Source organism: Pseudorca crassidens, chromosome 11 (genome assembly GCF_039906515.1).
Source record: "Pseudorca crassidens isolate mPseCra1 chromosome 11, mPseCra1.hap1, whole genome shotgun sequence".
Lineage (NCBI taxonomy): Eukaryota > Metazoa > Chordata > Mammalia > Artiodactyla > Delphinidae > Pseudorca > Pseudorca crassidens.
The window spans coordinates 102,229,335-102,252,500 of NC_090306.1; the positions used below are offsets into that span (position 1 = coordinate 102,229,335).

The 23,166-nt window shown below is 40.8% G+C and overlaps 1 protein-coding gene across 2 annotated transcripts in view; it reads left to right on the forward strand.

Moving 5' to 3' along the window:
• ATXN10 (ataxin 10) overlaps positions 1-23,166 on the forward strand; it is a 153,563-nt gene that overhangs the window by 40,785 nt on the left and 89,612 nt on the right. Inside the window, exons 6-7 of one of the 2 annotated variants that reach the window (XM_067698374.1) lie at positions 6,689-6,769; positions 14,818-14,983. In XM_067698374.1, coding sequence (XP_067554475.1) covers positions 6,689-6,769; positions 14,818-14,983 — 247 coding nt within the window. The remainder of the gene's footprint in view (positions 1-6,688; positions 6,770-14,817; positions 14,984-23,166) is intronic. The other variant, XM_067698375.1, reaches the window with a different exon arrangement.

Below are 23,166 nucleotides of genomic sequence, written 5' to 3' on the forward strand. Positions count from 1 at the left end.
TTGGTTCTTCCCTTGAGCAGATATAGGGTAAGAAAGTCAACACAATGAATTCTGAGTGAAAGTTGAGAATTTGCTTGTAACTTCGTGCAGCCCCTGGAATGGAAAGTATATTATATTTAGAAAAACAGTCCCAGCAACTAACATATAAAAACTCATGCATAATTGACAGCCATTTAAATGACCATTTTTGAGTTGCAAGAAAAAAATCTCCCTTGTCACTGGCATTCCATCATCATTGCCCTGTATATCTAATATTATTTGCCACCAGGATTATACACTCAATGTTATGCCATAAGGTGGTGTAGCAAAGAATTCCAGTTGTCTGTATGGATGTCCAGTCAGAACGCTTTTTTTCTGCCTGTATTGTAAACTGTGAGAGACAGTTCTTATCCTTTAAACAGTGCCAAAGTAAAAATGCTGCTATCTTTACTCACTAGTAGATGTTTACTATTTGTTGAATGAAAGAAAGAATAAATGGGTTTTACTCCTCATTGGTTTGACCTGAAAGCAGCATGAAGAACCAGACCCTAGCTCAAGGTTTAAGTTCACCCGAACTTCTTTCCAGAGAGGCTGCCGGAGCAGAAGTACCTGGGGAGCATCCCAAGAGGCACCACAGAAGTCAGGAAACTGAGCATTTGTTTTGATTTTTAGGTGAATGAGGAACCTTAACTAAGGCACTGAACTTCTGTGGGCCTCTTCTTCCTTATTTCTAAAATGAAAGAATTGATTTAGGTTAGAAGTTTCCAGACTTCTGAATTTCGTGTCCCATATGTTATTTTAAAGGCATGTGGACATGGTTACAAACTCACTGGAATGGTTGGTTTGGCACAAGGACTGTTGGGTAGCGACACTGCCTGTCTTGCTGTCTACCTGTCTGAGCTTGAATGGCAGTACCTTAAGATGTCATTCTTGCCCTTTGCTCTGATGACTTTACCTTTTTAATTATATTTGGTTAAAGCAAACGAGCCAGTATTCAGTTCTGGTGACTTTTAAAGCATATGGTTTTGCATTTGACTGGTTACCTGGTGAGCACAAGCTTGACGTCATTGCCAGTCAGTACTCATTTGACTGGTTACCTGGTGAGCACAAGCTTGACGTCATTGCCAATCAGTACTTACCTGAATAACTCAAAAGTGCAAAGGAATGCTTAGGAGATTTACCTGGAAAATGAGTAGTCCATCTGCACCTCTGTGGGTACCCAGAGTTTTTCCTGGGTTGATCCTGCACATCCGGGAGCTGCCTGTCTGTACTTCCCTGGTTTGGGGCCTGGCTTACAATGAGGAGTAGTGCCCAAGTGGCTTTGCTCTATCTTATTGAGGGCCCACCGTGAGACATTGCTGAGAGCACTGCCCGCTGTGTCACAAGACAAGGGGCTCTGGTTTCTCTGCAAAGACTAATTTCCCTTTTCATGAGGGATCTGATTTGCTTTTATCTTGGAAAACCCGTGGATTAGAAACTATTCCTGCTTTGTGCAGGCTTCTAGGAAATTCAGAAAACATGCAGATGCTTGCTCCAAACATTAATTAATTAATTCAGTAATTATTGATGGAGTTCTTGAAGTGTACCAGGTACTGTTCATGGCACTGGAGATTCAAAATTAATAAGACGTTACGTTTTAGTGAGAGACAGATAATGAACCTAAAACCCCAAATAAATGTATAACAAATATCAGATAAATTGGAAGAAAAATACACAGAATGTGTACTGAGCTGTCCCTTAGAATGGTACTTGACTTATAGTAAACGCTGTATAGTATTAGCTAGTATTTTATTAGTAGTAATACAAACATTATTGGTACAGAAGACAGACAGTGGAAAAAACAAGAATCAATGTTGGATCTTTTTTTTTTTTTTTTGGGGGGGGCCATGGCATGCGGGACCCCTGCAGTGGAAGCACGGGGTCCTAACCACTGGACCGCCAGGGAATTCCCATGTTGAATCTTTTTTTTTTTTCTTTTTTTGCCATAAGCGGGCCTCTCACTGTTGTGGCCTCTCCCGTTGCGGAGCACAGGCTCTGGACGCGCAGGCTCAGGGGCCATGGCTCACGGGCCCAGCCGCTCCGGGGCACGTGGGATCTTCCCGGACCGGGGCACGAACCCGCGTCCCCTGCATCGGCAGGCGGACTCTCAGCCACTGCGCCACCAGGGAAGCCCCTGAATCTTGATTAAGTACTCTGGTGAGGTGAGGTGACGCAGAGTAACTTTGTGCTACTTTAAAATTTGGAGGTCAAGGAAACCTTTCCCGAGTTGGTGACATTTGAACCGAGAACTGGGTAGCCAGTCATTGGAAGATCTGTGGGTAAAGGTGGAGACAGATTGGGAAGAACAGTCCCAGCAGTGAATACACAGGATGCAAAGACCCCAAGGCAGAGGCCTCTGTCGCAGGACTAGGGAGACCAGGGTTTGGACAGTGTAGTGGGTGAAGGGGTACCTGGAGGCCAGTGATGTGGGGCTTTGTGAACCAGGAAAAGGCGATCGTTTTACTCTTTGCCATGAGAGGCGATTGGGGAGTTTTAAGCAGTGTATGGAACGACCTGGTCTGTGTTAGTTAATTAGTTAGTTAGTTATACATATTTATTTTTGGCTGCGTTGGGTCTTTGTTGCGGTGCGCAGGTGTCTCATTGCGGTGGCTTCTCTTGCTACGGAGCACGGGCTGTAGGCGCGTGGGCTTCAGTAGTTGTGGCGCACGGGCTCAGTAGTTGTGGCTCGCGGGCTCTAGAGCTCAGGCTCGGTAGTTGTGGCGCACGGGCTTAGTTGCTCTGCGGTATGTGGGATCTTCCCTGACCAGGGCTTGAATCCATGTGCCCTGCGCTGGCAGACGGATTCTTAACCACTGAGCCACCAGGGAAGTCCCTGATCTGTGTTTCAAAGGCTCCCTCTGATTGCTGGACTGAGGTTGAGCTGTGGGGAGGGGAGAGGGAGGAATGGAGGCTGGGCTGCCTGTTAGGAGGCAGTTGTAGTTGTCAGGAGGCCAGGGTGGCTTAGATGAGGGTCGTCGCAGTGGGATGAAGAGAGATGAATAGATTGCGTGTGCTCTGCAGGCGGAGCTGGTGAGGCTTATTATGGATTCGATTTTGGGGGTGAGGTGGGAGAGAGGAAGGCAAGGGTGGGAGCTGGGTTTTTGGCTTGTTTGAGTGAGGTGGGTGGAACAGTTTGGGGTGGGGCTAGGGGACATCAGGAGTTCGTTTTGACTGCGTTAAGTTTGAGGTGCCTTCTCTACATCTGAGTGGAGCTGTCCTGCGGCCTTGTTGACACGTATGTCATCCTGCATATGGGCAAGTATGATTGTAGGATAAATTCACGGTTCGCAGTTACTCGCAGAGAATGTCTTTTATAATTTTGACAGACACTTCCAAGTTGTCCTTCATAGATGTTATACTAGTATATACTTCCCTTGGCAAATTTTGAGAGTAGTACCTGGTTTCCTTTATCATTGCTAACAGAGTGTGCTATCAAAATTTTGGATTTGCCAGTTCTGCCAAGGTTTAAAATAGTATCATTGTATAGTTTTATTTTGTATTTTTCTTGTTATGAGGTTGAGCATCATTTTATATATTGAGGAGTCTAATTTTCTTTTATGTACATTCTCATTTTCTTCACCCATTTTTCTATTAGGATGGCAGTCTTTTCTATATATGTAGGAATATTTTTTAAATTAAGGATATTAGTCCTTTGTATGAAATAAAATCCAAATTTTTTTCTCCCTTTTTTGTCTTTGACTTTGCTTCTGGCACTTTTCTTCATGGAAAGTTTTTGATATTTTAGTAGATGAAATTGCCGGTCTTTTTTAATGTCTTAAGATTTTTGATAATAGCTATAAAGGCCTTTTCTCCACTTAGTTTTCTTCCAGTACTGTATCATTTCAGTTTTGATGTTTAGGTGTTTGATCTGCTTGGAATTTATCTTGGTGTAAAGGTCCCAGTATATGGACCTACTTTCATTTTAGCTCCAGGTAATGCTGGTGGTCACAGCAACAGCACCGTAGTGGATCTTTCCTTTGTCTCTGCCCCATTCCCTGCACCCTTGACCACCCCTGTGTGTGGAAAACGTTTTCAATTCAAGTTCCACTTCTTCACCACACATTCCAGCATGTAGAATAACTCTGTCCTTCACTGAGTGTGTCTCAGTCTGCTAATTAGGCCATAAGGATTTTATAAAAATATTGATCAGAATACAGTTACCATGCATTTTTTAGGGTATTTTGTTTGTTTAGGAGGAAATTCTCCAAAGTGCCTTTTATTTGCACAACCTGATTGAGTTGGGTTTGTTGTTTCTTGTCTGAAAAGTGTTTCATATGTTTTGTCTGCTTTTGTAGTTGTTTAAGGTAGGAGGTCAATTGTTCATCTGTTATGCCTGGAGTTGGAAGTGATAGTTGGAGATTTTAACACTCACTTTTTAGCCACTGATAGAAGTAGACGAGCATCAGTATAGATGTAGATGATCTCAGTAGTACTGAGATAGGTAGCCACCTTCACGTGAGTCTGGTTTATAGAACATTTTCTCAACACTTGGAAAATTTACTTTCTTTTCAACTGTCTGCATTATATTCACTAAGATAGACCATAGTCTGGGCTATAAAAAGTCTCAATGGATATATGAAAAGGATTGGAAGCATACGGAATATGTTCCCTGACCACAATTAGCCTAGAAAACCATAGCAAGATGATCTAGAAAAATTCTAAAGTTTTGGAAATTAGCACATCTAAATAATTGATTTGTCACAAAGGAAATCACAAGGCAAATTAGAAAATCTTTTGAACTGAAGGATAATGAAAGCATACAATGTGTGGGATGAAGCTAAAGCAGGGTTGGGAGGGTAATTTATAGCTTTAAATGTTTATGTCAGAAAAGTAGGTCTGAAATCAGGAACTTAAGGTTCTACTTCATGAAGATAGAAAGAGAAGAGTACAGTAAATCCTCAGTAGAAAGAAGAAAATAAAAGGACACAAGTCAATAACATGGAAAACAGAAAAAAATAGAAAGGATTAACAAAGGCAAAGTTGACTCTTTAAAAAGATCAACAAAATTGATTAAGAAAAAAGAAAGAGAGCACTAATGACCAGTATCGCGAAAGAAGGCGTGGTTGTCACCTCAGTCTTGATAAACTCAAAGCTTGGTGAAGCTCCCTTCAACTGACAGTTCTGTAGGCTGAGGGCTGTTTACAATAACATTCAAGGACATAAGTGTTAGGTCCCGAGTCCCTCTTTAAACCCTGGTAGTATTTTATTGTTTATAATTCCCTTAGTACACTGCTCCTCTTTCCTTCAAGCAGTCTTTTCAAGTCCTTTTGTGTCACCTCTAATTTAAATGCTCTCCCTTCCCTCTGCAACTAGGGATTCACCGAACTCCTGATTCTCCTGTCCCATCCATCGCCCCTCTTCCCTGCAGCCCTCTAGTTAGATAAACTTTGTTGTTTCTGTAATCCGTGACGTGTGCCTGTGTGCTGCACCTAAGACATTTTTCTCTAATTATCTCTCTATGCGTGTGTCTTTCTCCACCCTTAGAGTTTGGAGTTATGGCTTGGGACCTAGCCCCTCGCACACAGTATTTGGCACATTGTGGTTTTGAATGAATGTTCTTGTGGGAAAATGTTTTGAGCTCCAAATAGGTGAATTATGGATGAGCTTTAGGGTCACAGTTTTGTATACCTGGCGTGATGTGCATGAATTTCTGTTGTCGCTGTTTGATGACCTACCTAAATTGACGTGAAAATTGAGAATTTTGAATATTACCCATTATTGTTGGAAATATTTACATCAGTGCTGGTCACTTATTTGAAAGGTTGTGGAAGAAACAGAACATGTGTTTAGGTTTTGTGTTTGTGTGAAGTGACGCTGTGTCGTGGTAGTTAACATGCCTCATTTGGCTACCGTACTTAAAGGCATACTTTTGTTCTGTTATTTATTAAGAAGTGATTAAATAAACCGTGTTTGTCAATATAAACGCTTTACTGTCATGCTTATTCATAACCTTGGTTATGAATAGTATATTCTTTAGTTCGTAAGTCTTCAGATGCCCTCTGGTAAATATGATTCAGAATTAATTAATAGTACTGTTCAATCTTTTTAGGTGTCACAGTGGTACTTTGAAGAAACATGCTTGTAATCTTTGCCTCAAGGGTTTCCCCAAGTTGATCTCTAAGTTTCGATGAGTGCATTGCTTGACAGTGAGGATGTTTTCTTGGTAACTTGAGGGCTCTTAAGGAGTAGATAATCAAGCCAGTATTCATTACTGTGTTGTTGGCGTATGTTTAAATAAAAAGTATGACATGTCTATTTCTCTGGTTAATTTTAGCACTAAGTTTCTGACTAAAACAATTTAATATGTTTTATTATACCTGAACTTGTAGCTAAATTTCATATTATTGTTTGAACTATAGTGAAGTATTTTTCTTTCTCAACTTAGATAAAAACTATAGTAGGCCCTTTCCTCCAGTTGAATAAATGTGAATCATTTCAATACATTTTTCAGAAGTAAAATCGGAGAAAAATATTTTGAGGGTTTTCATTCTCTTTTAGCTGCTAATAGAAAAATAGTATGTGAACCTCTAAAACATTTGAAGATTACAGCTAATCAAAAATTCAATAAACAGGAGTACTTTTATGTATAAGATATGCCTATAAAGTAGATAAGGCCATGTCTATTTTACTATGTTTGTAGTAACCAAACCTTTCCCTCCTTTTTTCTTAGGTTCTTGATTATTACAGACCATTTTCTGAAAAGCCCGGAATTGGTTAAAGTCATGTATGCCAAAATGAGCAATCAAGAAAGGTAACCCCAAAACCCAGTGTGGTTTTGAGTATTTAGCATTCCATATCGAGTACTCTGTACACATGACTGAAAAGCTGTGTGGTTTCGTAGTTGGCACAGAATCTCTAAATACATGTTTCTGTGTCAGTAATGGTTTTAAATTGGTTGGTTAACATTACGGCGCAGCCACAACAGGCCGTGATTTACGTAGGGTTGCAGAATCCAGGTTGGCGCCATCATTCAGTAAAACCGTATTAAAAAATGTTAAGAACAAAATGTTATGCTTGTCCCTCGATTTTATAAAAGTAAATCATGCAGCTGTGTATTACAACTGTATAGGTGAAATGTGCTCATTTGTTCACATCCCTGCTGTCATGATTTGGGATACATTCTGCTAGGTTTATAGTTTTCCAGTAGATATTTTAGACTGAAAGAAAATCAGTACCTCTGTGTGACCTTCACTGGCCGAGTAGGGGAAGAGCAGTGCCCTCTGAGCCCAGAGACCTTAGTACCTTGGCTCTGTGCTTTGTTGTCATAGTAACTCTCTTTGTGACCTTAGCCAGGTCTTTCACCTTGTTTGGATTCAGTTTCTTGACATGTAAAATTAGAGGATTGAATAAAGTGATTCCTAGTACTCGGTCCATTCCAAGAGTGTATGTTTTTCCTAACCTGATTGGAAATGTTGCCTTAGGAAAATAAAACTTACTCAGAAGGCACAGATCTAATGATCAAAAACCGTAAAAAATGTTAATCTTTTGATTGTAGTCACAATTTTGATAATTGCTGTGGTTTTGAAATTCTTTCTGTACATTTGGGTTCCAACAGTTAATCTTTATGCACTCCTTTGTAGTCTTGTTAAGTAGTGTTTTTTCCTTCTTTAATATCTTTAACAAAAAGGAAAAGTTTGTGCTTTTAAAGTCAGTTTAAATGCCATATTTATAAATCCAGTACCCCCTGCCACCACTGTCATATGCCTACTTCTCTTGCAGAAAAAGAATTAAAATAAGTAATATGAAGAATAGTGCTATAAATTAGTAAATTGCTTTGCAGTAAGGAATGTCTGAATGCAAGAGAATACACAGTTTAATATTCAAGTCTATATTTTCCATATTCCTGTCAAATGATCTATTGTTAACCGACCTGTTTCCTAACAAAATGAGGATGGCAAACTAAACATTGTCCATTTTGATTTATACAGAACTTGTAGCCACGGCTTTCCTACTTCATACAAATTCCTTACTCAGCTGCCACCTCTTCCCCGTCCTCTATTTTTCTTCCACAGGAGAAGTGCTTTTGTTTCATCACGTCGTCTGTTACACATTGTATCACGTCACATACCTGCTTGCCATTGTATGACACCAGTGTTAGATTGTTAGCTCTGTGAGGGCCAGGATTTGGTCTTTTTTATTCTGTGGTGTCCACATTTCCTAGCCACTGTGTGGCACGTAACAAGCGCTAAAAAAAGTTTTTGAATGAAAGCTTGTGTAGACGAATGAATTTTTCTTACTCATGAAAAGTTTTATCTAGTATATTCATTAAAGTAACGTCACCTACTGGGTTGGAAACCTCAGAGTTACCCCACCTCCTCCTCCACTTGCCGCTTTACACTGGTCAGTAAGCCTTACCGAGTATGTCACCTTAGTGTGTTGTGAATTCACTTGCTTGTCACAGCTCTGGTTTACATGTCACCTTTGACTGGACTTTGGCTACAGCCTGTCTAAAAACTGTGATAAAATACACGTAATATAGAATTTACCATCGTACCCTTTTTAAAACGCACAGTTCAGTAGTTTAAGTGTATTCACATTGTTGTGCAACCAATCTCCAGAACTTTTCATCTTGTAAAATGGAAGCTATACCCATTAAACAACTACCCCCATTTCCCCCTCCCCCAGCCCCTGGCAGCCACCATTCTACTTTCTGTCTCTGTGAACTTGACTCCCCTAAGTACAGTTGATGCTTGAACAATGCAGGGCTCAGAGGCACTGAACACCAGCGTCAGAAACCCGAGTGTAACTTACAGTCGACCTCCGCATCCGAGGGTCCTCTGTGCCCTCGGATTCAGCCAACGGCAGATCATGTAGTACTGTAGTGCCTGTTTATTGAAAACATTCCACGTACACATGGACCCACACAGTTCAAATCCATGTTGTTCAAGGGTCAGCTGTACCTCACGTAAGTGGAGTCACACAGTATTTGTCCTTTCATGACTGGCGTATTTCACTTAGCACAGTGTCCTTAAGGTTAGTCCATGTTATAGCACGTGTCAGCATTTCCTTCCTTCCTGAGGCTGAATAATATTCCACCGTATGTATTGACATATGTCACATTTTGCTTGTCTAGTCGTCCATCGATGGACAACGGGGTTGCTCCACCTTTCAGCTACTGTGAATGATACTGCTGTGAACAATACTGATGGTTCTAATTTTTGTTTTTCCCTTCTCCTCTGTCATCTACTGAACTGCCTGCATGGGTCTTGCCCTGCCATTTAGTGGCTTATGTAGCTCGTTACAGGATGCAGTTAGACTCCATGGTGTGGTGTTCAAGGCCCTTTTTAAACGTAGCTTCATTTCCAGCTCCTTCTCATTCTCCCCCAGTCACCACACTGTAGCCGCACAGAACTCCTGTCAGTTTTCCAGGCTTCCCCTTTGGCTTCATGCTTTTGTGTGTGTCCTTTTCTCTGCCCGAAATGTCCTGACTACCCCCTCTCCTTCTGGTGAATACACACTTGTGCTCTGTTGGCCCTTTTCAGATACTGCCTGCTTTCTGTTGGCTCTCCTGACTTTCCCAGGCAAAGTTCTTTGCATCCTCATCTGCACGTTTATCATGATAATTTGCTTTTCTGCTAGAATATGTATTCTTCAAGGACAAAAACTGAATCTTGTGAGTTCTCTATTCTTAACACCCTCCAGAATCAGTACTGGAACAGTGTTGGAATGGAAAACTCTACTAATATCAAACACTTACTGAAGCCTGTCTGTAAGACGCCGTCTCTGTTGATACTGTAGACAGCAGATGGCTCTGTCAGCCAAGAGGAGGTGGTGTGCTGCCGTGGACCTCGTGGGTTGGCCGGTTCCGGTGGAGCTCACTGTGGGAACTGCTGAGTCTGCTTGCTTGTCTTTGCTCAGGGGCGGGAGGAGGGGATGGGGTCTTGGCAGGAGCGCTCAGAGTTCTGCGGCTGAGTAGAGGCCGCTGGGTTCCCTGTTGACTCGTTTGGGGCAATGACAGATAATTCTTTGTTCAGAGTGGAACGTTGACAGAATAATAGGATTGAAAAGATACGCTCTTCTCAACAGGGATGTATAACGAATTAACTTCTCCCCTTGCACCTGGAATGGTGCTACACACCATCCTGTGAGTACCGAGAAGACAGTCAGGACATTTTCTGTGTTCTGTGGTTCAGATGAGGGACTGCACTGGAGATTCCTGGGGGGCCTTTGTGGTGTCTCAGCTGGGAGCACACACCAGAGGCCCCTGAGGCGAGCCCAGGCTGTGGCCCCGACCTGCTGAATTAGAGTATACGGTCTCGTTGGGGCTGTTAGATTTAAAATGCTTGAGGCTCAGTCAGCGAAACAAGCACTGTATTCATTAAGCACCTGCTGGTGGTCCCTGGGTCCCCAGGGTGCACAGTCCCCACCCGCCCTTAGTGTGGGCGCGTAGGGAGGGGAAGCGCCCTGTGAGCTCGGAAGCTCTTTTCGTGTGCTGGTTCTTTTAGTTGTCACAGTTAGTTGACGGCTTCACCCTGGTAGTTTATTTGGACAGATTACTTGGTGAAGATACTTTGGATACAGGGTCAGAATCAATTCACATGGTATGATTCAGCAGAAATGAGAGCCTGTGTTTATACAATTTTCTTGTCCCCCTTCCCAGCAAATTGGAGTAATATTGAATTAAACTAGCTGCTCTTGGAAACCAACTTTTGTAGTTTTCAGGTTTATAATTTGTATAGCATAGTAGTTAAGAGCAGAGGCTAGCTGTGCCACTCACTACTTTGGGCAAGTTACTTTTTGGAACTCTGTTCATCTGTAAAATGAGGATAGTAATGGTAGGCACCCCCTGAAATTGTCGTGGTTACTAACTGAAATGTATACAAAGCTCTCAGTGCTGGCATGTAATCGTCACTCAGTAACTGTGAGTGGCCATTTCTGCTTCCATATTTCTGCTGTTATTACTACTTCTCCTCTGATGATCTTGACTTTTTCCTCCAGGTAGCATCACTGTTACGTATGAAGGCAACATACAGCCATTGTCATTTAATCCTCAAAAAGACCTTGTGAAATAAGCATTATTCTTGCCATTTAGGTATTTGCCCTGGGTTACAAAGGTAGCAGAGGTGGTATTTGAACTCTTGTCTGTATGATGCCAAATCAGTGATCATTTTCCCTGTAACGCACTAACTTCTTATATCTGTAATTTATGAAGGGACTAATGAGATTAATTCAGCAACAGCTGTCTGCCTGTATCTTGGTTAGCCTGTTTTCCAGGTTAATAAAAGTTTTGGCCTTTGTGGCATGCCATTCTACAAATTATACAGGTGGAGTAGTTATTCATAATTTGTTGGAGATGTCAGTCTTTGAATTAGAGAAATTTTATTTCCAGAATTATAGGATATTATTTCCTGCCCTAGAACACTCATGAAACTCCCTCTCTCACTCTTTCCCCCTCCGCCTTTGCCCTTCACTCTCATAAAAAACTTACTTGTTTCAAGATGGTGCAAGCATGGCTTTTGAAATTGTAGACTGCATCAATTTAAGCATAACTTTTTTTTTTTTGCGGTATGCGGGCCTCTCACTGTTGTGGCCTCTCCCGTTGCGGAGCACAGGCTCCGGATGCGCAGGCTCAGCGGCCATGGCTCACGGGCCCAGCCGCTCCGCGGCATGTGGGATCTTCCCGGACCGGGGCACGAACCTGTGTCCCCTGCATCGGCAGGCGGACTCTCAGCCACTGCGCCACCAGGGAAGCCCAAGCATAACTTTAAAATATGAATCTTGCTATAGAATTTTCTCCTAAAATCCTTCACATGTACATTGCTGTCAGTTTTTTTATGAAACAGGAATCATCATCTTGAGGACAGGGTATGTAACTGTTCAATCAGAAGTGAATTAGAAGTGGGACACTAATGACAGCCAGTGATTGAGAGATAAAATTATAGAGTGACTCTGAGCTGAGTGGTGTGTCTGGTGAGTCTGAGGCAGCTCAAGTGATGATTTCTGGTTTAAAGGAAGTGAGACTGAGGTGTAATAATTTTAGACAGCTAGTCTCTGACCTCTTTGACTGGGTTGGTTTGTTTTTTCCCCCTGGTTAAATTATTTAGTTAGTTAGTTTTGGCTGCGTCAGGTCTTAGTTGTGGCACGGGATCTTTTGTTGTGGCATGCGGGCTTCAGAGCACGTGGGCTTGGTAATTGCAGCACGTAGGCTCTCTAGTTGAGGCTCTTGGGCTCAGTAGTTGTGGCACGTGGGCTTAGATGCCCCGCGGCACGTGGGATCTTAGTTCCCTGACTGGGGTTCAAACCCACGTCCCCTCCATTGGAAGGTAGATTCTTTACCACTGGACCACCAGGGAAGTCCCTGACTGGGTCTTTCTACTTTTGCATCCTTCACTCTTGAGTGAATGGATTTGTTAGACCACTTGTGTTCTGTTATGTTTTCAAGGAAGTATTTAGTGTGGTTCCCCCGAGACTGGAAGAAGTAAGACATTCCACATTATGTCCCATTTTCCCTGACTGCAGTACTTTTCAGTACATATATGTTTTCTGGCATAGAAGTGGGGATGGCGAATGAAATGCACAATCAAAATAAATGCTTCTGAAAGAAAATTTCCTACTTGAATTATATGTCCTGTGTGTGATTCCTTTATTTTATGAGAAGGATTTTTTGTTTTGTTTTGTTTTTTGTTTTTCTTTTTCTTGGCCGCGCCGTGTGGCTTGTGGGATCTTAGTTCCCCGACCAGGGATTGAACCCGGGCCCTCGTCAGTGAAAGTGCGGAGTCCTAACCACTGGACCGCCAGGGAAGTCCCGAGAAGGATAGTATTTGATGGTGGCTAGAAGTAGAGGGAGTTGGAGAGTTAGATGGGGATTCTGGGTGGGAGAGACCCATATATCAGACTAAAGTTTTTGGACGCACTCCTTAACAGTGGGAGCCTTTAAAAGTTTTTATTGGCAGATGACTTAATATAAGTACAATCATTTAATGAAGTATAATTTATTCTCTGGTAATATTCAAGCTTGGTTTGTATTTTTATATTTTAAAGATTTATTTCTGATTTTTTCCCCCTTTTTTCCTTCCAAATCACTCATTCCCCATCTCCTTAGATCTCCCATCTTGTAATCACCTGACAGAGTGTAGAGGTGCACCTCCTGAGCCAGGGAGAAGTCTGAGGGAAGCACTGCCCCTGGGTGACTGTGTAAAGCAGGCAGGAAATCTGCATTGACCTTACGTCTTGGGACCACCTCCCAGGTCTCCCCCCGTCAGCCGGTCTCCTTGGACCCCAGGGCCTTCCTGTGGCTGCTGGACAGCCTGGATTACCACCACCCCGTGGCCCACCTTTTGTCCTGACCCCACCTGACTCCTTCAGGATCTGCTCCTTCCTTGTTCAAGATCTGCCTGGTGTTTGGTCCTTTCCCCCAGTTATGACCTGTCTCGTTCCTCATTCCTCTTCACCGTGTTCTGGGTAGTAGTCCACTGGGTGCTGAACTCCCTAAAGCCAGGGATCACGACTTCTTAGGCCTCGAAGTAACTGCCAGATTACAAAGAATATTTTTAGGGCAGACATTTGGGTTCCTCTTGAATCATACATGCTAGGCGGCCTCTTCCCTAGCATTCCCGGAGGACTGTCCTGCTCGGGGAAGGTGGGAGGCCTGGCTCTGGGCCAGAGCACCCCGTTCATCTTCAAAAATCATATGTGAGTTCGAGAAAACAAACATACCCCAATACTGAACTACTTGTTGTTCTTTTGTGCTCAGTCGAGGGGATTATTTGTTTGTTTTGTTTTGGATTAATCATTTCTATAAGAAATCTGAAGTTTTAGGAGCTCTGAAAATTGCTAAGGTCTGTGGGTGACATTAACAGACTGATGATCTTTGCCAGCCTTTGGCTAAAATACAGGAAGAGTTCAGCACGTTTTATTTTCTACTTGAAGCAGTAACCAGTTCTTACTTTTCTCTTAGTGAGACATGCTCCCTGCCTACTAATACAAGTATATTTTCCCCCATTTGCTGAGCATTTTAGATATTTGTATCACTTCTGATGTAGAAATACATGAGAATTATGCATATCAGAAAAAAATCCCAATCAGAATGTGATTTGGAGAAACCTCCTACTTGATTTATGCTGGATAGACTGTTCTGTGTATGATTTGTTTTTCCTGGGAGAAGGAAAGAGATTGTTGAATAGAAATATTTAAGTGATAATTTAAATATTGAAGTAAAAATGGCATAGGTTTGGTCTTCAGATTTGTGTTTTTTGTAAAGTAAAATAATGAAACAAACAAAAAACCCAACCTTCACAAGACAGATAGTAGAATGAGTGGGTAAAGCATTTTGCCCAGGAGACAGATTGAATCCTGTGTTTGAACCCTGCCGCAGCAACTCAGTATGTGTGACACTGACAGGTAAATTGATTAGCCTCACTAGGCCTTATTTCCCCCTTTGCTCTTGGGGCTGTTGACGGTATCTGCCTCATGAAGGTTTTGTGTAGATTGAATGAGGAAATGTATGCAAAATGTTTAGCTCTGTAGTAAATAGTGAATAAATGTTAGCCCACTTAACCTTGCTATTGTTATAGTAGATGTAAATACTATGAAACTTAATTTGACAACATTTCTGAAATGTGGAATTATTCCAGTGCTGAAAGTAATGGATATAAAAAGGTGCTTGTTTCTGTAACCAAATCACATCAAAGAAATCAAGATTTAAAAAAACAGGCAGTTGATGAAGATTAATTGTATTCACAAAAAATATGTTTTCCCGAGCTGGACATTATAAACAAGTAAGGAATTTAAAAATAAAAATATTCTCTTAAAATGGCTTCAATATTACATATTCATGTAAAAATCTTTTATGTTTTATAGGGTTACGTTGTTAGACCTTATGATAGCCAAAATAATGGGTGATGAGCCACTGAGCAAGGATGAGATCCCTGTGTTTTTGAGCCATGCCGAGCTGATTGCGAGCACTTTTGTGGATCAGTGCAAGACTGTGCTGAAATTGACCTCTGAGCAGCATGCTGAGGATGAGGTAAGAGAACAGACAGATTTTCTAACTCAGCTAGGTCCTCTAAGGACAAAAGCTTTAAAAACTATTATAGGGACTTTCCTGGTGGTACAGTGGTTAAGAATCCGCCTGCCAGTGCAGGGGACACAGGTTTGAACCCTGGTCTGGGGAGATCCCACATGCCGCGGAGCAGCTAAACCCGTGCGCCACAACTGCTGAGCCTGCACTCTAGAGCCTGCGAGCCACAACTGCTGAAGCCCACATGCCATAACTACTGAAGCCTGCGTGCCTAGAGCCTGTGTTCTGCAACAAGAGAAGCCACCGCAATAAGAAGCCCGTGCACCGCAGCGAAGAGTAGCCCCCGCTTAACGCAATTAGAGAAGGCCTGCACACAGCAACAAAGACCCGACGCAGCCATACATACATACATACATACATACATACATACATACATACATCCAATTATGTAAGTAACGTATCTGCTGCATGTTGGTGGGTGCACTCCCTCTCTAAAATTCCTGTGTAGGGGCCTTTGGGACGTGATTAGGTCATGAGGGCCCTCATGAATGTAAGTAGTGCTCTTATAAAAGACACCCCAGAAAGATTCCTTACCCCTTCCACCTTGTAAGGGCACAGCGAGAAGTTGGCCATCTGAAGCCTAGAAGAGGCCCCTCCCCAGAACCCAGCCACGCTGGCACCCTGATCTTGGGCTTCCAGCCTCCAGAGCTGTGAGAAATAAATGTTTGTTGTTTATAAGCCACCCTGTTTGTTGTATTTTGTCATAGGAGCCTGAGCTAAGACAGTATCCTTATTTTAGAACAGTTACGAAAATACAGAAAAGGGAGAACAGTGCCCTCATTCTTACCATCCAGAGTTAATGACTTAAAATAATAGTTAATATATTTTTCTAGGCAAATAACATCAAATACATGCATGCATACATACACACATACACAAACATATATATATATATAAAAAGTGAAATCATTCTGGGCTTCCCTGGTGGTGCAGTGGTTAAGAATCCACCTGCCAATGCAGGGGACACAGGTTCGATCCCTGGTCCGGGAAGATCCCACGTGCCACGGAGCAAGTGAGCCCGTGTGCCACAACTACTGAGCCTGCGCTCTAGAGCCAGCAAGCCACAACTACTGAACCCACGTGCCACAACTACTGAAGCCCACGCACCTAGAGCCCGTGCTCCTCAACAAGAGAAGCCACCGCAATGAGAAGCCCACGCACCACAACAAAGGGTAGTCCCCGCTTGCTGCACCTAGAGCAAGCCCGCGGGCAGCCACGAAGACCCAGTGCAGCCAAAAATAAATAAAATTAATTAATTAAAAAATGAAATCATCTGTACCACCAATTTGTAAGTTCCTGTTTTTTCTTCTCCTGAATGTGTGTAAGTTGCATGAGGGCAGAAGTTTTGACTGTTATGTTCATAGAACTGTGTACATAGTAGGTACTTTAGTGAATATTTGCTGAGTGCACAAACAGGCAATACATAGTGAATGTCTTTTTAAAATGCCGGTGTAGGGCTTCCCTGGTGGCGCAGTGGTTGAGAGTCCGCCTGCCGATACAGGGGACACGGGTTTGTGCCCCGGTCTGGGAAGATCCCACGTGCCGCGGGGCGGCTGGGCCCGTGAGCCACGGCCGCTGAGCCTGTGCGTCCAGAGCCTGTGCCCCGCAACGGGAGAGGCCACAGCGGTAAAAGGCCCACGTACCAAAAAAAAAAAAAAAAAAAAATGCCGGTGTAGCATTCTGTGTAAACAATTTACCATGATTATTTGTCTGTAGTCTGTGTCTTTGTAGTTATGTCTTCATACATTTTAAAATTCTCCTCGAGCCTACCCTAGATCATTTAGGTCTTTTCTTTACTAAGGAGATGGACATTAGCTTACAGTAATTCTGTTTCCCTCCTCTTTAATTCAGGAATTCTCTTCATTTTTGTCTGCTCCTTCCTTCCCTTCTGTCTTAAAGTTAGCATTGTTCTTTCTCTGGAATACTACTCAGCAGTAAAAAGAAATGCACTTCTGGTATAACAACAGAGATGAATCTCAAACATAGAGTGGAAATAGACTAGAGAATACGCTGCATGCGTCCATCTCTGTGAAATTCTACAGCGGGCAAAACTTATCGATTATAACAAAGCAGCTCAGCTGTCACCCGGGCTGGAAGTGGAGGGGTGGAATTGATTGTCGAGGGACATGAAGGAACGTTTTGGGTAATGGAAGTGTTATATGTAGCTGTGTACAGTGACACAACCCTACTCTTCAGATGGACATATTTTATTGCATGTGAATTATACCTCAAGTGTCGATTTCAGCATGTTCAAAAACATCACAGAGGTTATTTCCATGCTGATAGGAATGGTGAGTAGAGAGGTAATCACTTGGGCTCAGAGGCGGGAATAGGTGAGCAGGCTGCCCTTTGACAGGCCCGTCCACCTGCTGTCCCCAGATGGGAAGGTAGGGAAGGTGGACCCTGACCCACAGCATTTCCTGGAGGGCTGTGTGTGACCCTGTGGACCTGTTAACTCCCACAGTAAATGTAGGCCGTGATTATGCTTGTTCTGCCATGTAAGTGTATCTCCTTCTTTGTGAAAATACTTTCTTCAAGGTTGCTTTGCTGTTGATTTTCTGTGCTGATCAGAGAGGCCATGTCAGGTCTCACGGTAAGGTCAGTGTTTTAATTCTCCTTTCTGTGGTAGCAGAAAGCTTTACTCGGAGGCTGCTTCCCTTTCTGGAGATAGAGTTGCCTCTGTTTCCAGCAGGAGGAGCAGCGAGCTGTGCTTCAAGGAAGTTTCAAAGAGGAATTTTCCAGGAAACAGAAAATGAAGTACACTTAGTACTTGTTAAATCCAGCTTTGAACTTTTTCAAGGCACTTATATGTAAAGTAGAGATGATTTCAGTGTTGTACTAAGAAGTTACCTGATGTAACTTTTTATGTTTAGGAAAAGTTATATTTTTCACACTTTTTTCTTTAAAGGTGGGAGGAATTATTCTGTATTAATAGACAGAAAATTGTAGATAGTTGTTTTTTTTTGAAAAGCCCAAATAGTTCACTTTTTGAAAATTCATTGATCTATATACTCATGACTTGTGCTTGTTAATTGTATATATGGTATCCTTTAAGGTTGAAGTTTAAAAAAAAAAGCCATAGTAGTATTTAAGGAGGACCTGTACCTCAGTATTAAATATACCATAAACCTCGTAGTGTATTGGAGCTGGCCTGTACCAACCTCTGAGAGTCAGTTATTAAACATGCAGAAGTTTGTGAGCTTGGTAGTTTGAAGTCAGCCATGGTGGAAGTGTTTATACCATTCACTGCTGAATCCACTGCCAGTTTACCAGCAAACCACTGCATTTACCCATTTGTGATATTTTTAGGACAGGATGTCCAATAAAGTGCTCATGATGCTTGCTATGACCTAAAAATCAGAATGCAAATAAATGTTTTTAATAGCATCGGATTTTAAATTTATTTGTTTGGCTTTAAAATTCTGAGGTTTTATTCATGTGTTCCTTTATACAAATAGTCTTAGGTTCTCATATTAACATACCTGTTTCTGTCCTTTGGTAAATTTTGGCGTACTGCTTGTTTCCAGTTTTTGGTGTGTTTTTGTCAGTTGTAGTGCGCTTATTTTTTAAGATCGAAGAGTCAGTTTAGCTTTATCTTGAGTCTCAGTCTTGTCACTTGCTGTAGTGAAACTTGCCTTCTTATGAAATATTTTCTTTGTTGTGAGAAAAAATAATTCAAGCCAAATGCTGTGAAACAGAAGGTTAAGAACTCCTCTTTTTCACCCATCCCCCATCTATTTTCTACAGATATATCAGCGTATACTTTTTTCCTTCCGAAACTTTTTTGTATATACACACCTATACATTTTGTTGCTTTTTTGAGACACAATATACTATATATTCTGTCTTGCAACTTCCTTTTCGCTTACCCTGATGTTTCATACACTCTAACACGTGTGCATATTCATCTCACCCTTTTTAATAGTTGAATAGTATTTCACTATATAGATGCATCACAAGTTTTTTCTTTTGTTCTCCATAGATGTACATATGAATTGCTTACAGGTTTGTTTTCTTAAAAACCTTCACAAATAACACTACAGTGAACATCCTTGTAAAAATATCTTTGCAGTTTTGGACAAGTAGGTCTGGGATTATAAATTCCTGGAAGTTGAATTGCTGAGTAGAGAGAGTATGTTTATTTAAAATTTGTAAGAGAAATTTCTAAATGACAAACCTAAGAGTACAAGAGTGTGTGGGTCTGCACCCCTTCACTAATCTAATTATCATTTCTCTCTTGTTTTTCAGTGATCAGTATGTTAAGTTTGTTTTTCATGTTAGGTTACCTTTTAAAATACGTTTATTAATGAGCATTTTCAGAAAGTTAATCTTTTGTCACACATACAAGAAACTTTTTTTTTTGCCCATAGTTAATTTTTTGTTTGAATTTATTTATGGTAGTCTTAGCCTTTTAGGAATTTGTTTTGTTTTTAATCTAGTTAGGCTTATCAATTTTATCCTTATGACTTCTGAATTTTTTTTTTTTACAGATTAGTAAAATCATCTCCCCACTTAGAGTGTAGAAATATACACCTATATATTCTAGTTCTTTCAGTACTTTGTCTGAGTTTTTAATTAACCTAGAATTTATTTTTGAGTAAGAAGTGTAGTATAGATCCAAATGAATTGCTTGTGTCTTTTAACTCTCCAAGACTATATAATCTTCGGTGGAAGACTGCTTGGGTTTGAACCTGGATTTCTTATTATTGATGTGTGATCTTGGAAGTTACTTACCTTCTTTGTTTCTTTTGCCTGTAAAATGAATTGTATTTTAATATAAGCACTTAGTATACTGACTGGTACATAGCTACTATTCCCTAAAAGTTATCTGTTAATTATTGTATCAGCACCATTTAGTGAATAATCTCATCCTTTCTACTAATTTTAGTGCTACCCAAATCGTATGTTAAATTTTTAATATAATTTTGGATCCATTTCCGGATTTCTGACCTTTTACGGTGGAAATCAATAAGATACTAACAACTGTTAAAGAATTCAAATGAATTCATACGTTTATATGCGATAAAGGAATATGCTGAAATGAACTTACAGAGAGATGCAGAAAGTAGTCTATGCACAAGGCAATAATCAGTTGCATTCCAGCCGGACAGAAGTAGCCTCCATTTCTGTAGACAAGAGTCATTGGCATTATTGTCAGTTTTATGCAACTGACAATGTTGTAAAATAGCTCAGAGACACTGAATGGTAAAGTGAGCCCAGGCAGATGATCTAGATGGTAGACTGATCTCTGTTTTTCTCTTTTAACAACTTCAAAATCTTGTTCCTTTGACTTGCCTACATCTTTTTTCCCCCATTTGTGTCTGACTTAATGAATATAGTTTTATAATACTTACAAATAATGGAAGGGTAGCTCACGTATTCCTCTTATTTTTTTAAAAGAATAATTTTTCTGGCTGTTATTTCATTATTAGTTTCCAAATGCTCATTAGAAACACTTCATTAATAAAAGGATTCTAATGATTAAAACTGGAGATGTGTTAGGTGAGGATAGATTAATTTTCTTTTGGGTTTATTTCAGGTAATATCATAGAATTTAGGAGCTGGAAGGAAACTTCAGATCATCTCTTCCAACCCCCTAATTTTATTTTTGTCTTTCTATCAAGAAAAATTTCAAACATAGACTAAGAGAAAAAGTGTCTTGAAACCCCATCACCCAGCTTCAACACTTACCAATTCATCCCCATTGTTGTTTCATCAACAGTCCCACCCATTCTTATGCCAGTTGCCCCCGATTCAAAGAGGACTTCCACGTAGTTCATCAGTTAATAGTTTACATGTGTCTCTAAAAGATAAGGAGTCTTAATACATAAGTAAAATACAGTTAGCACATCTGAAAACTTAATAAAATTTTAATATCAAACGAACAGTATTCAAATGTTCCTCATTGTCTAATATTCTTTTTCAAGTTTATTTCTTTGAATCAGGATATAAGGGCATACATTGCAATTGGCTGCTGTATCTTAAATCTCCTTTAACTAGGTTCCCCTTTCCTCTTCCTCCTCTCTTTTTTTTCCACCTTTGCTCATTTTCTGTTGAACTGGCTTGTTTCACCTGTACAGTTTCCTACAGTTTCCTTTTTGATGAGGATATCTCCATGGTGGGGTTTAACATACCCCCTCTTTTCCTTGCATTTCCTGTGAATGATAATTCCTTCCAGAGGCTTGTTCAGATTTGGGTTAGGTCTTTTTTTTTTTTTTTTTTTTTTTTCTCTTTCTAGTATATTTCATTGTTGGTGATAAGTACTTTCATGGAGTCATATAATGTCTGCTTGTCTCTTTTTGTAATGTTAGCAGTTGTTAATGACTATTGACTAGATCCATTAATTCTTTGCAGGTTGTGAAATGGTGGTATTTGGACTCTATCATTCATTTTTTAGCTGGAATATTTTATAAAGAGAAACTTCTAATAAGCTATTAGGTTATGCAAGGTTCATTTTGATTAAGAAAAACAGAATAAATGGTTGATCACCGCCCCCCTTTGATTACCAGTCTTCAAAGTATTGAGCTGGTTTTATGGTATCATACAAAGTTGATGAGTGAGTTGTTTAGTTTTACTTTAATCATTGTTATGAAGTCATGGCTTGTAAACCACTGGATTTGTTTTCAGTCCATTTTAGCCGTAATTCTTCCTAATGGTTTCATGTGCCATTGCTGGCCGGGGGAGCCTCTTCAAGTTGCTTCTGATTCCTTGTGACATGATCCGAGGAGACTCTGATAGCTGCCTTGCTCTCTGGTATGACAAGGTGTCCAGGGTCATCTCATATGTGCTCTGCCCCAGACCTATAGCCAATCAGCCATTTCTTGAAGGAGAAGTGGTATCCGAAGATGACCGTCTGGGCAACTACTCATTTAATAAAAGAGGATGCAGACGCTGTGCTAAATAAGTTAATGGATTTGCTCTAGTCTTCTAAACAGACTTCTACTAGATATTTTCTCCTAACTTTTTTTTTTTTTTTTGCGCGTTACGTGGGCCTCTCACTGTTGTGGCCTCTCCCGTTGCGGAGCACAGGCTCCGGATGCGCAGGCCCAGCAGCCATGGCTCACGGGCCCAGCCGCTCCACGGCATGTGGGATCTTCCCGGACCGGGGCACGAACCCGTGTCCCCTGCATCGGCAGGCGGACTCTCAACCACTGCGCCACCAGGGAAGCCCATCTCCTAACTTTTAAACTAGCAAGCGAAAGCTATTAAAATTAAACACACAAAAAAATGTGTGTTTCTTGCTATTTGAGATTTCAGAATACTATATTAAAATATTATCTCCTGGGGACTTAACCTGGCGGTCCAGTGGTTAAGACTTTGCATTCCAGTGCAGGAGGTGTGGGTTCGATCCCTGGTTGGGGAGCTAAGATCCCACATGCGTCATGGCCAAAAAACCAAAACACAGAGCATGTTGTAACAAATTCAATAAAGACTTTAAAAGTGGTCCACATCAAAGAAATCTTTAAAAAAAATACTGTCTCCTAATTGGAGAATAATAAATACACATTTAGAATTTTGAAAAGGAAATAACTTGTTTTTCTTTTGAAGAACATTATGTGAGATAATAAACGGTTAAATTTGTATTACCACATTTTGTCAAATAATGTGCACTGTAAAAATGAAGTAAAAAAATCTGTGCAAAAATTACATTTTAAAATTATATTTAGACTACCTAATGCCACGCAGTTGGTAGCTGGTAGTTTCTTGATCATGTACTCTATTTGATAATAAGTTATTTAGTAGTTATGTGAACTAACATTTTCAAGGATCTTTTCTAAGCTACCAAGATATTGCATATAGGTTTATATTCACCCAGAAATAATCCAAGTTATTGCAGCTGAAGTTCTTTCAACCACAGCATTTTACAGGATTCCTGTGGACAAGAAATTAATGTATTTCATGGGATATTTGTATCTTTAAAGTAGAACTTGCTTGCTGGGAACGCTTTAAAAGGAAAGTATTTGCATAAATGTTATGTACATAGCTAGTAATTTTGAACATTTATTCCACTGTTGGAAGGTATTTTTGCTTGAATAAGAACTTTTCTTACTCTTTGCTCCAAGAAGACACATAATGACACATAATCTTGTGTTCTTGATAGCAGATGTCTGCTGTTGGTGAAAATGATT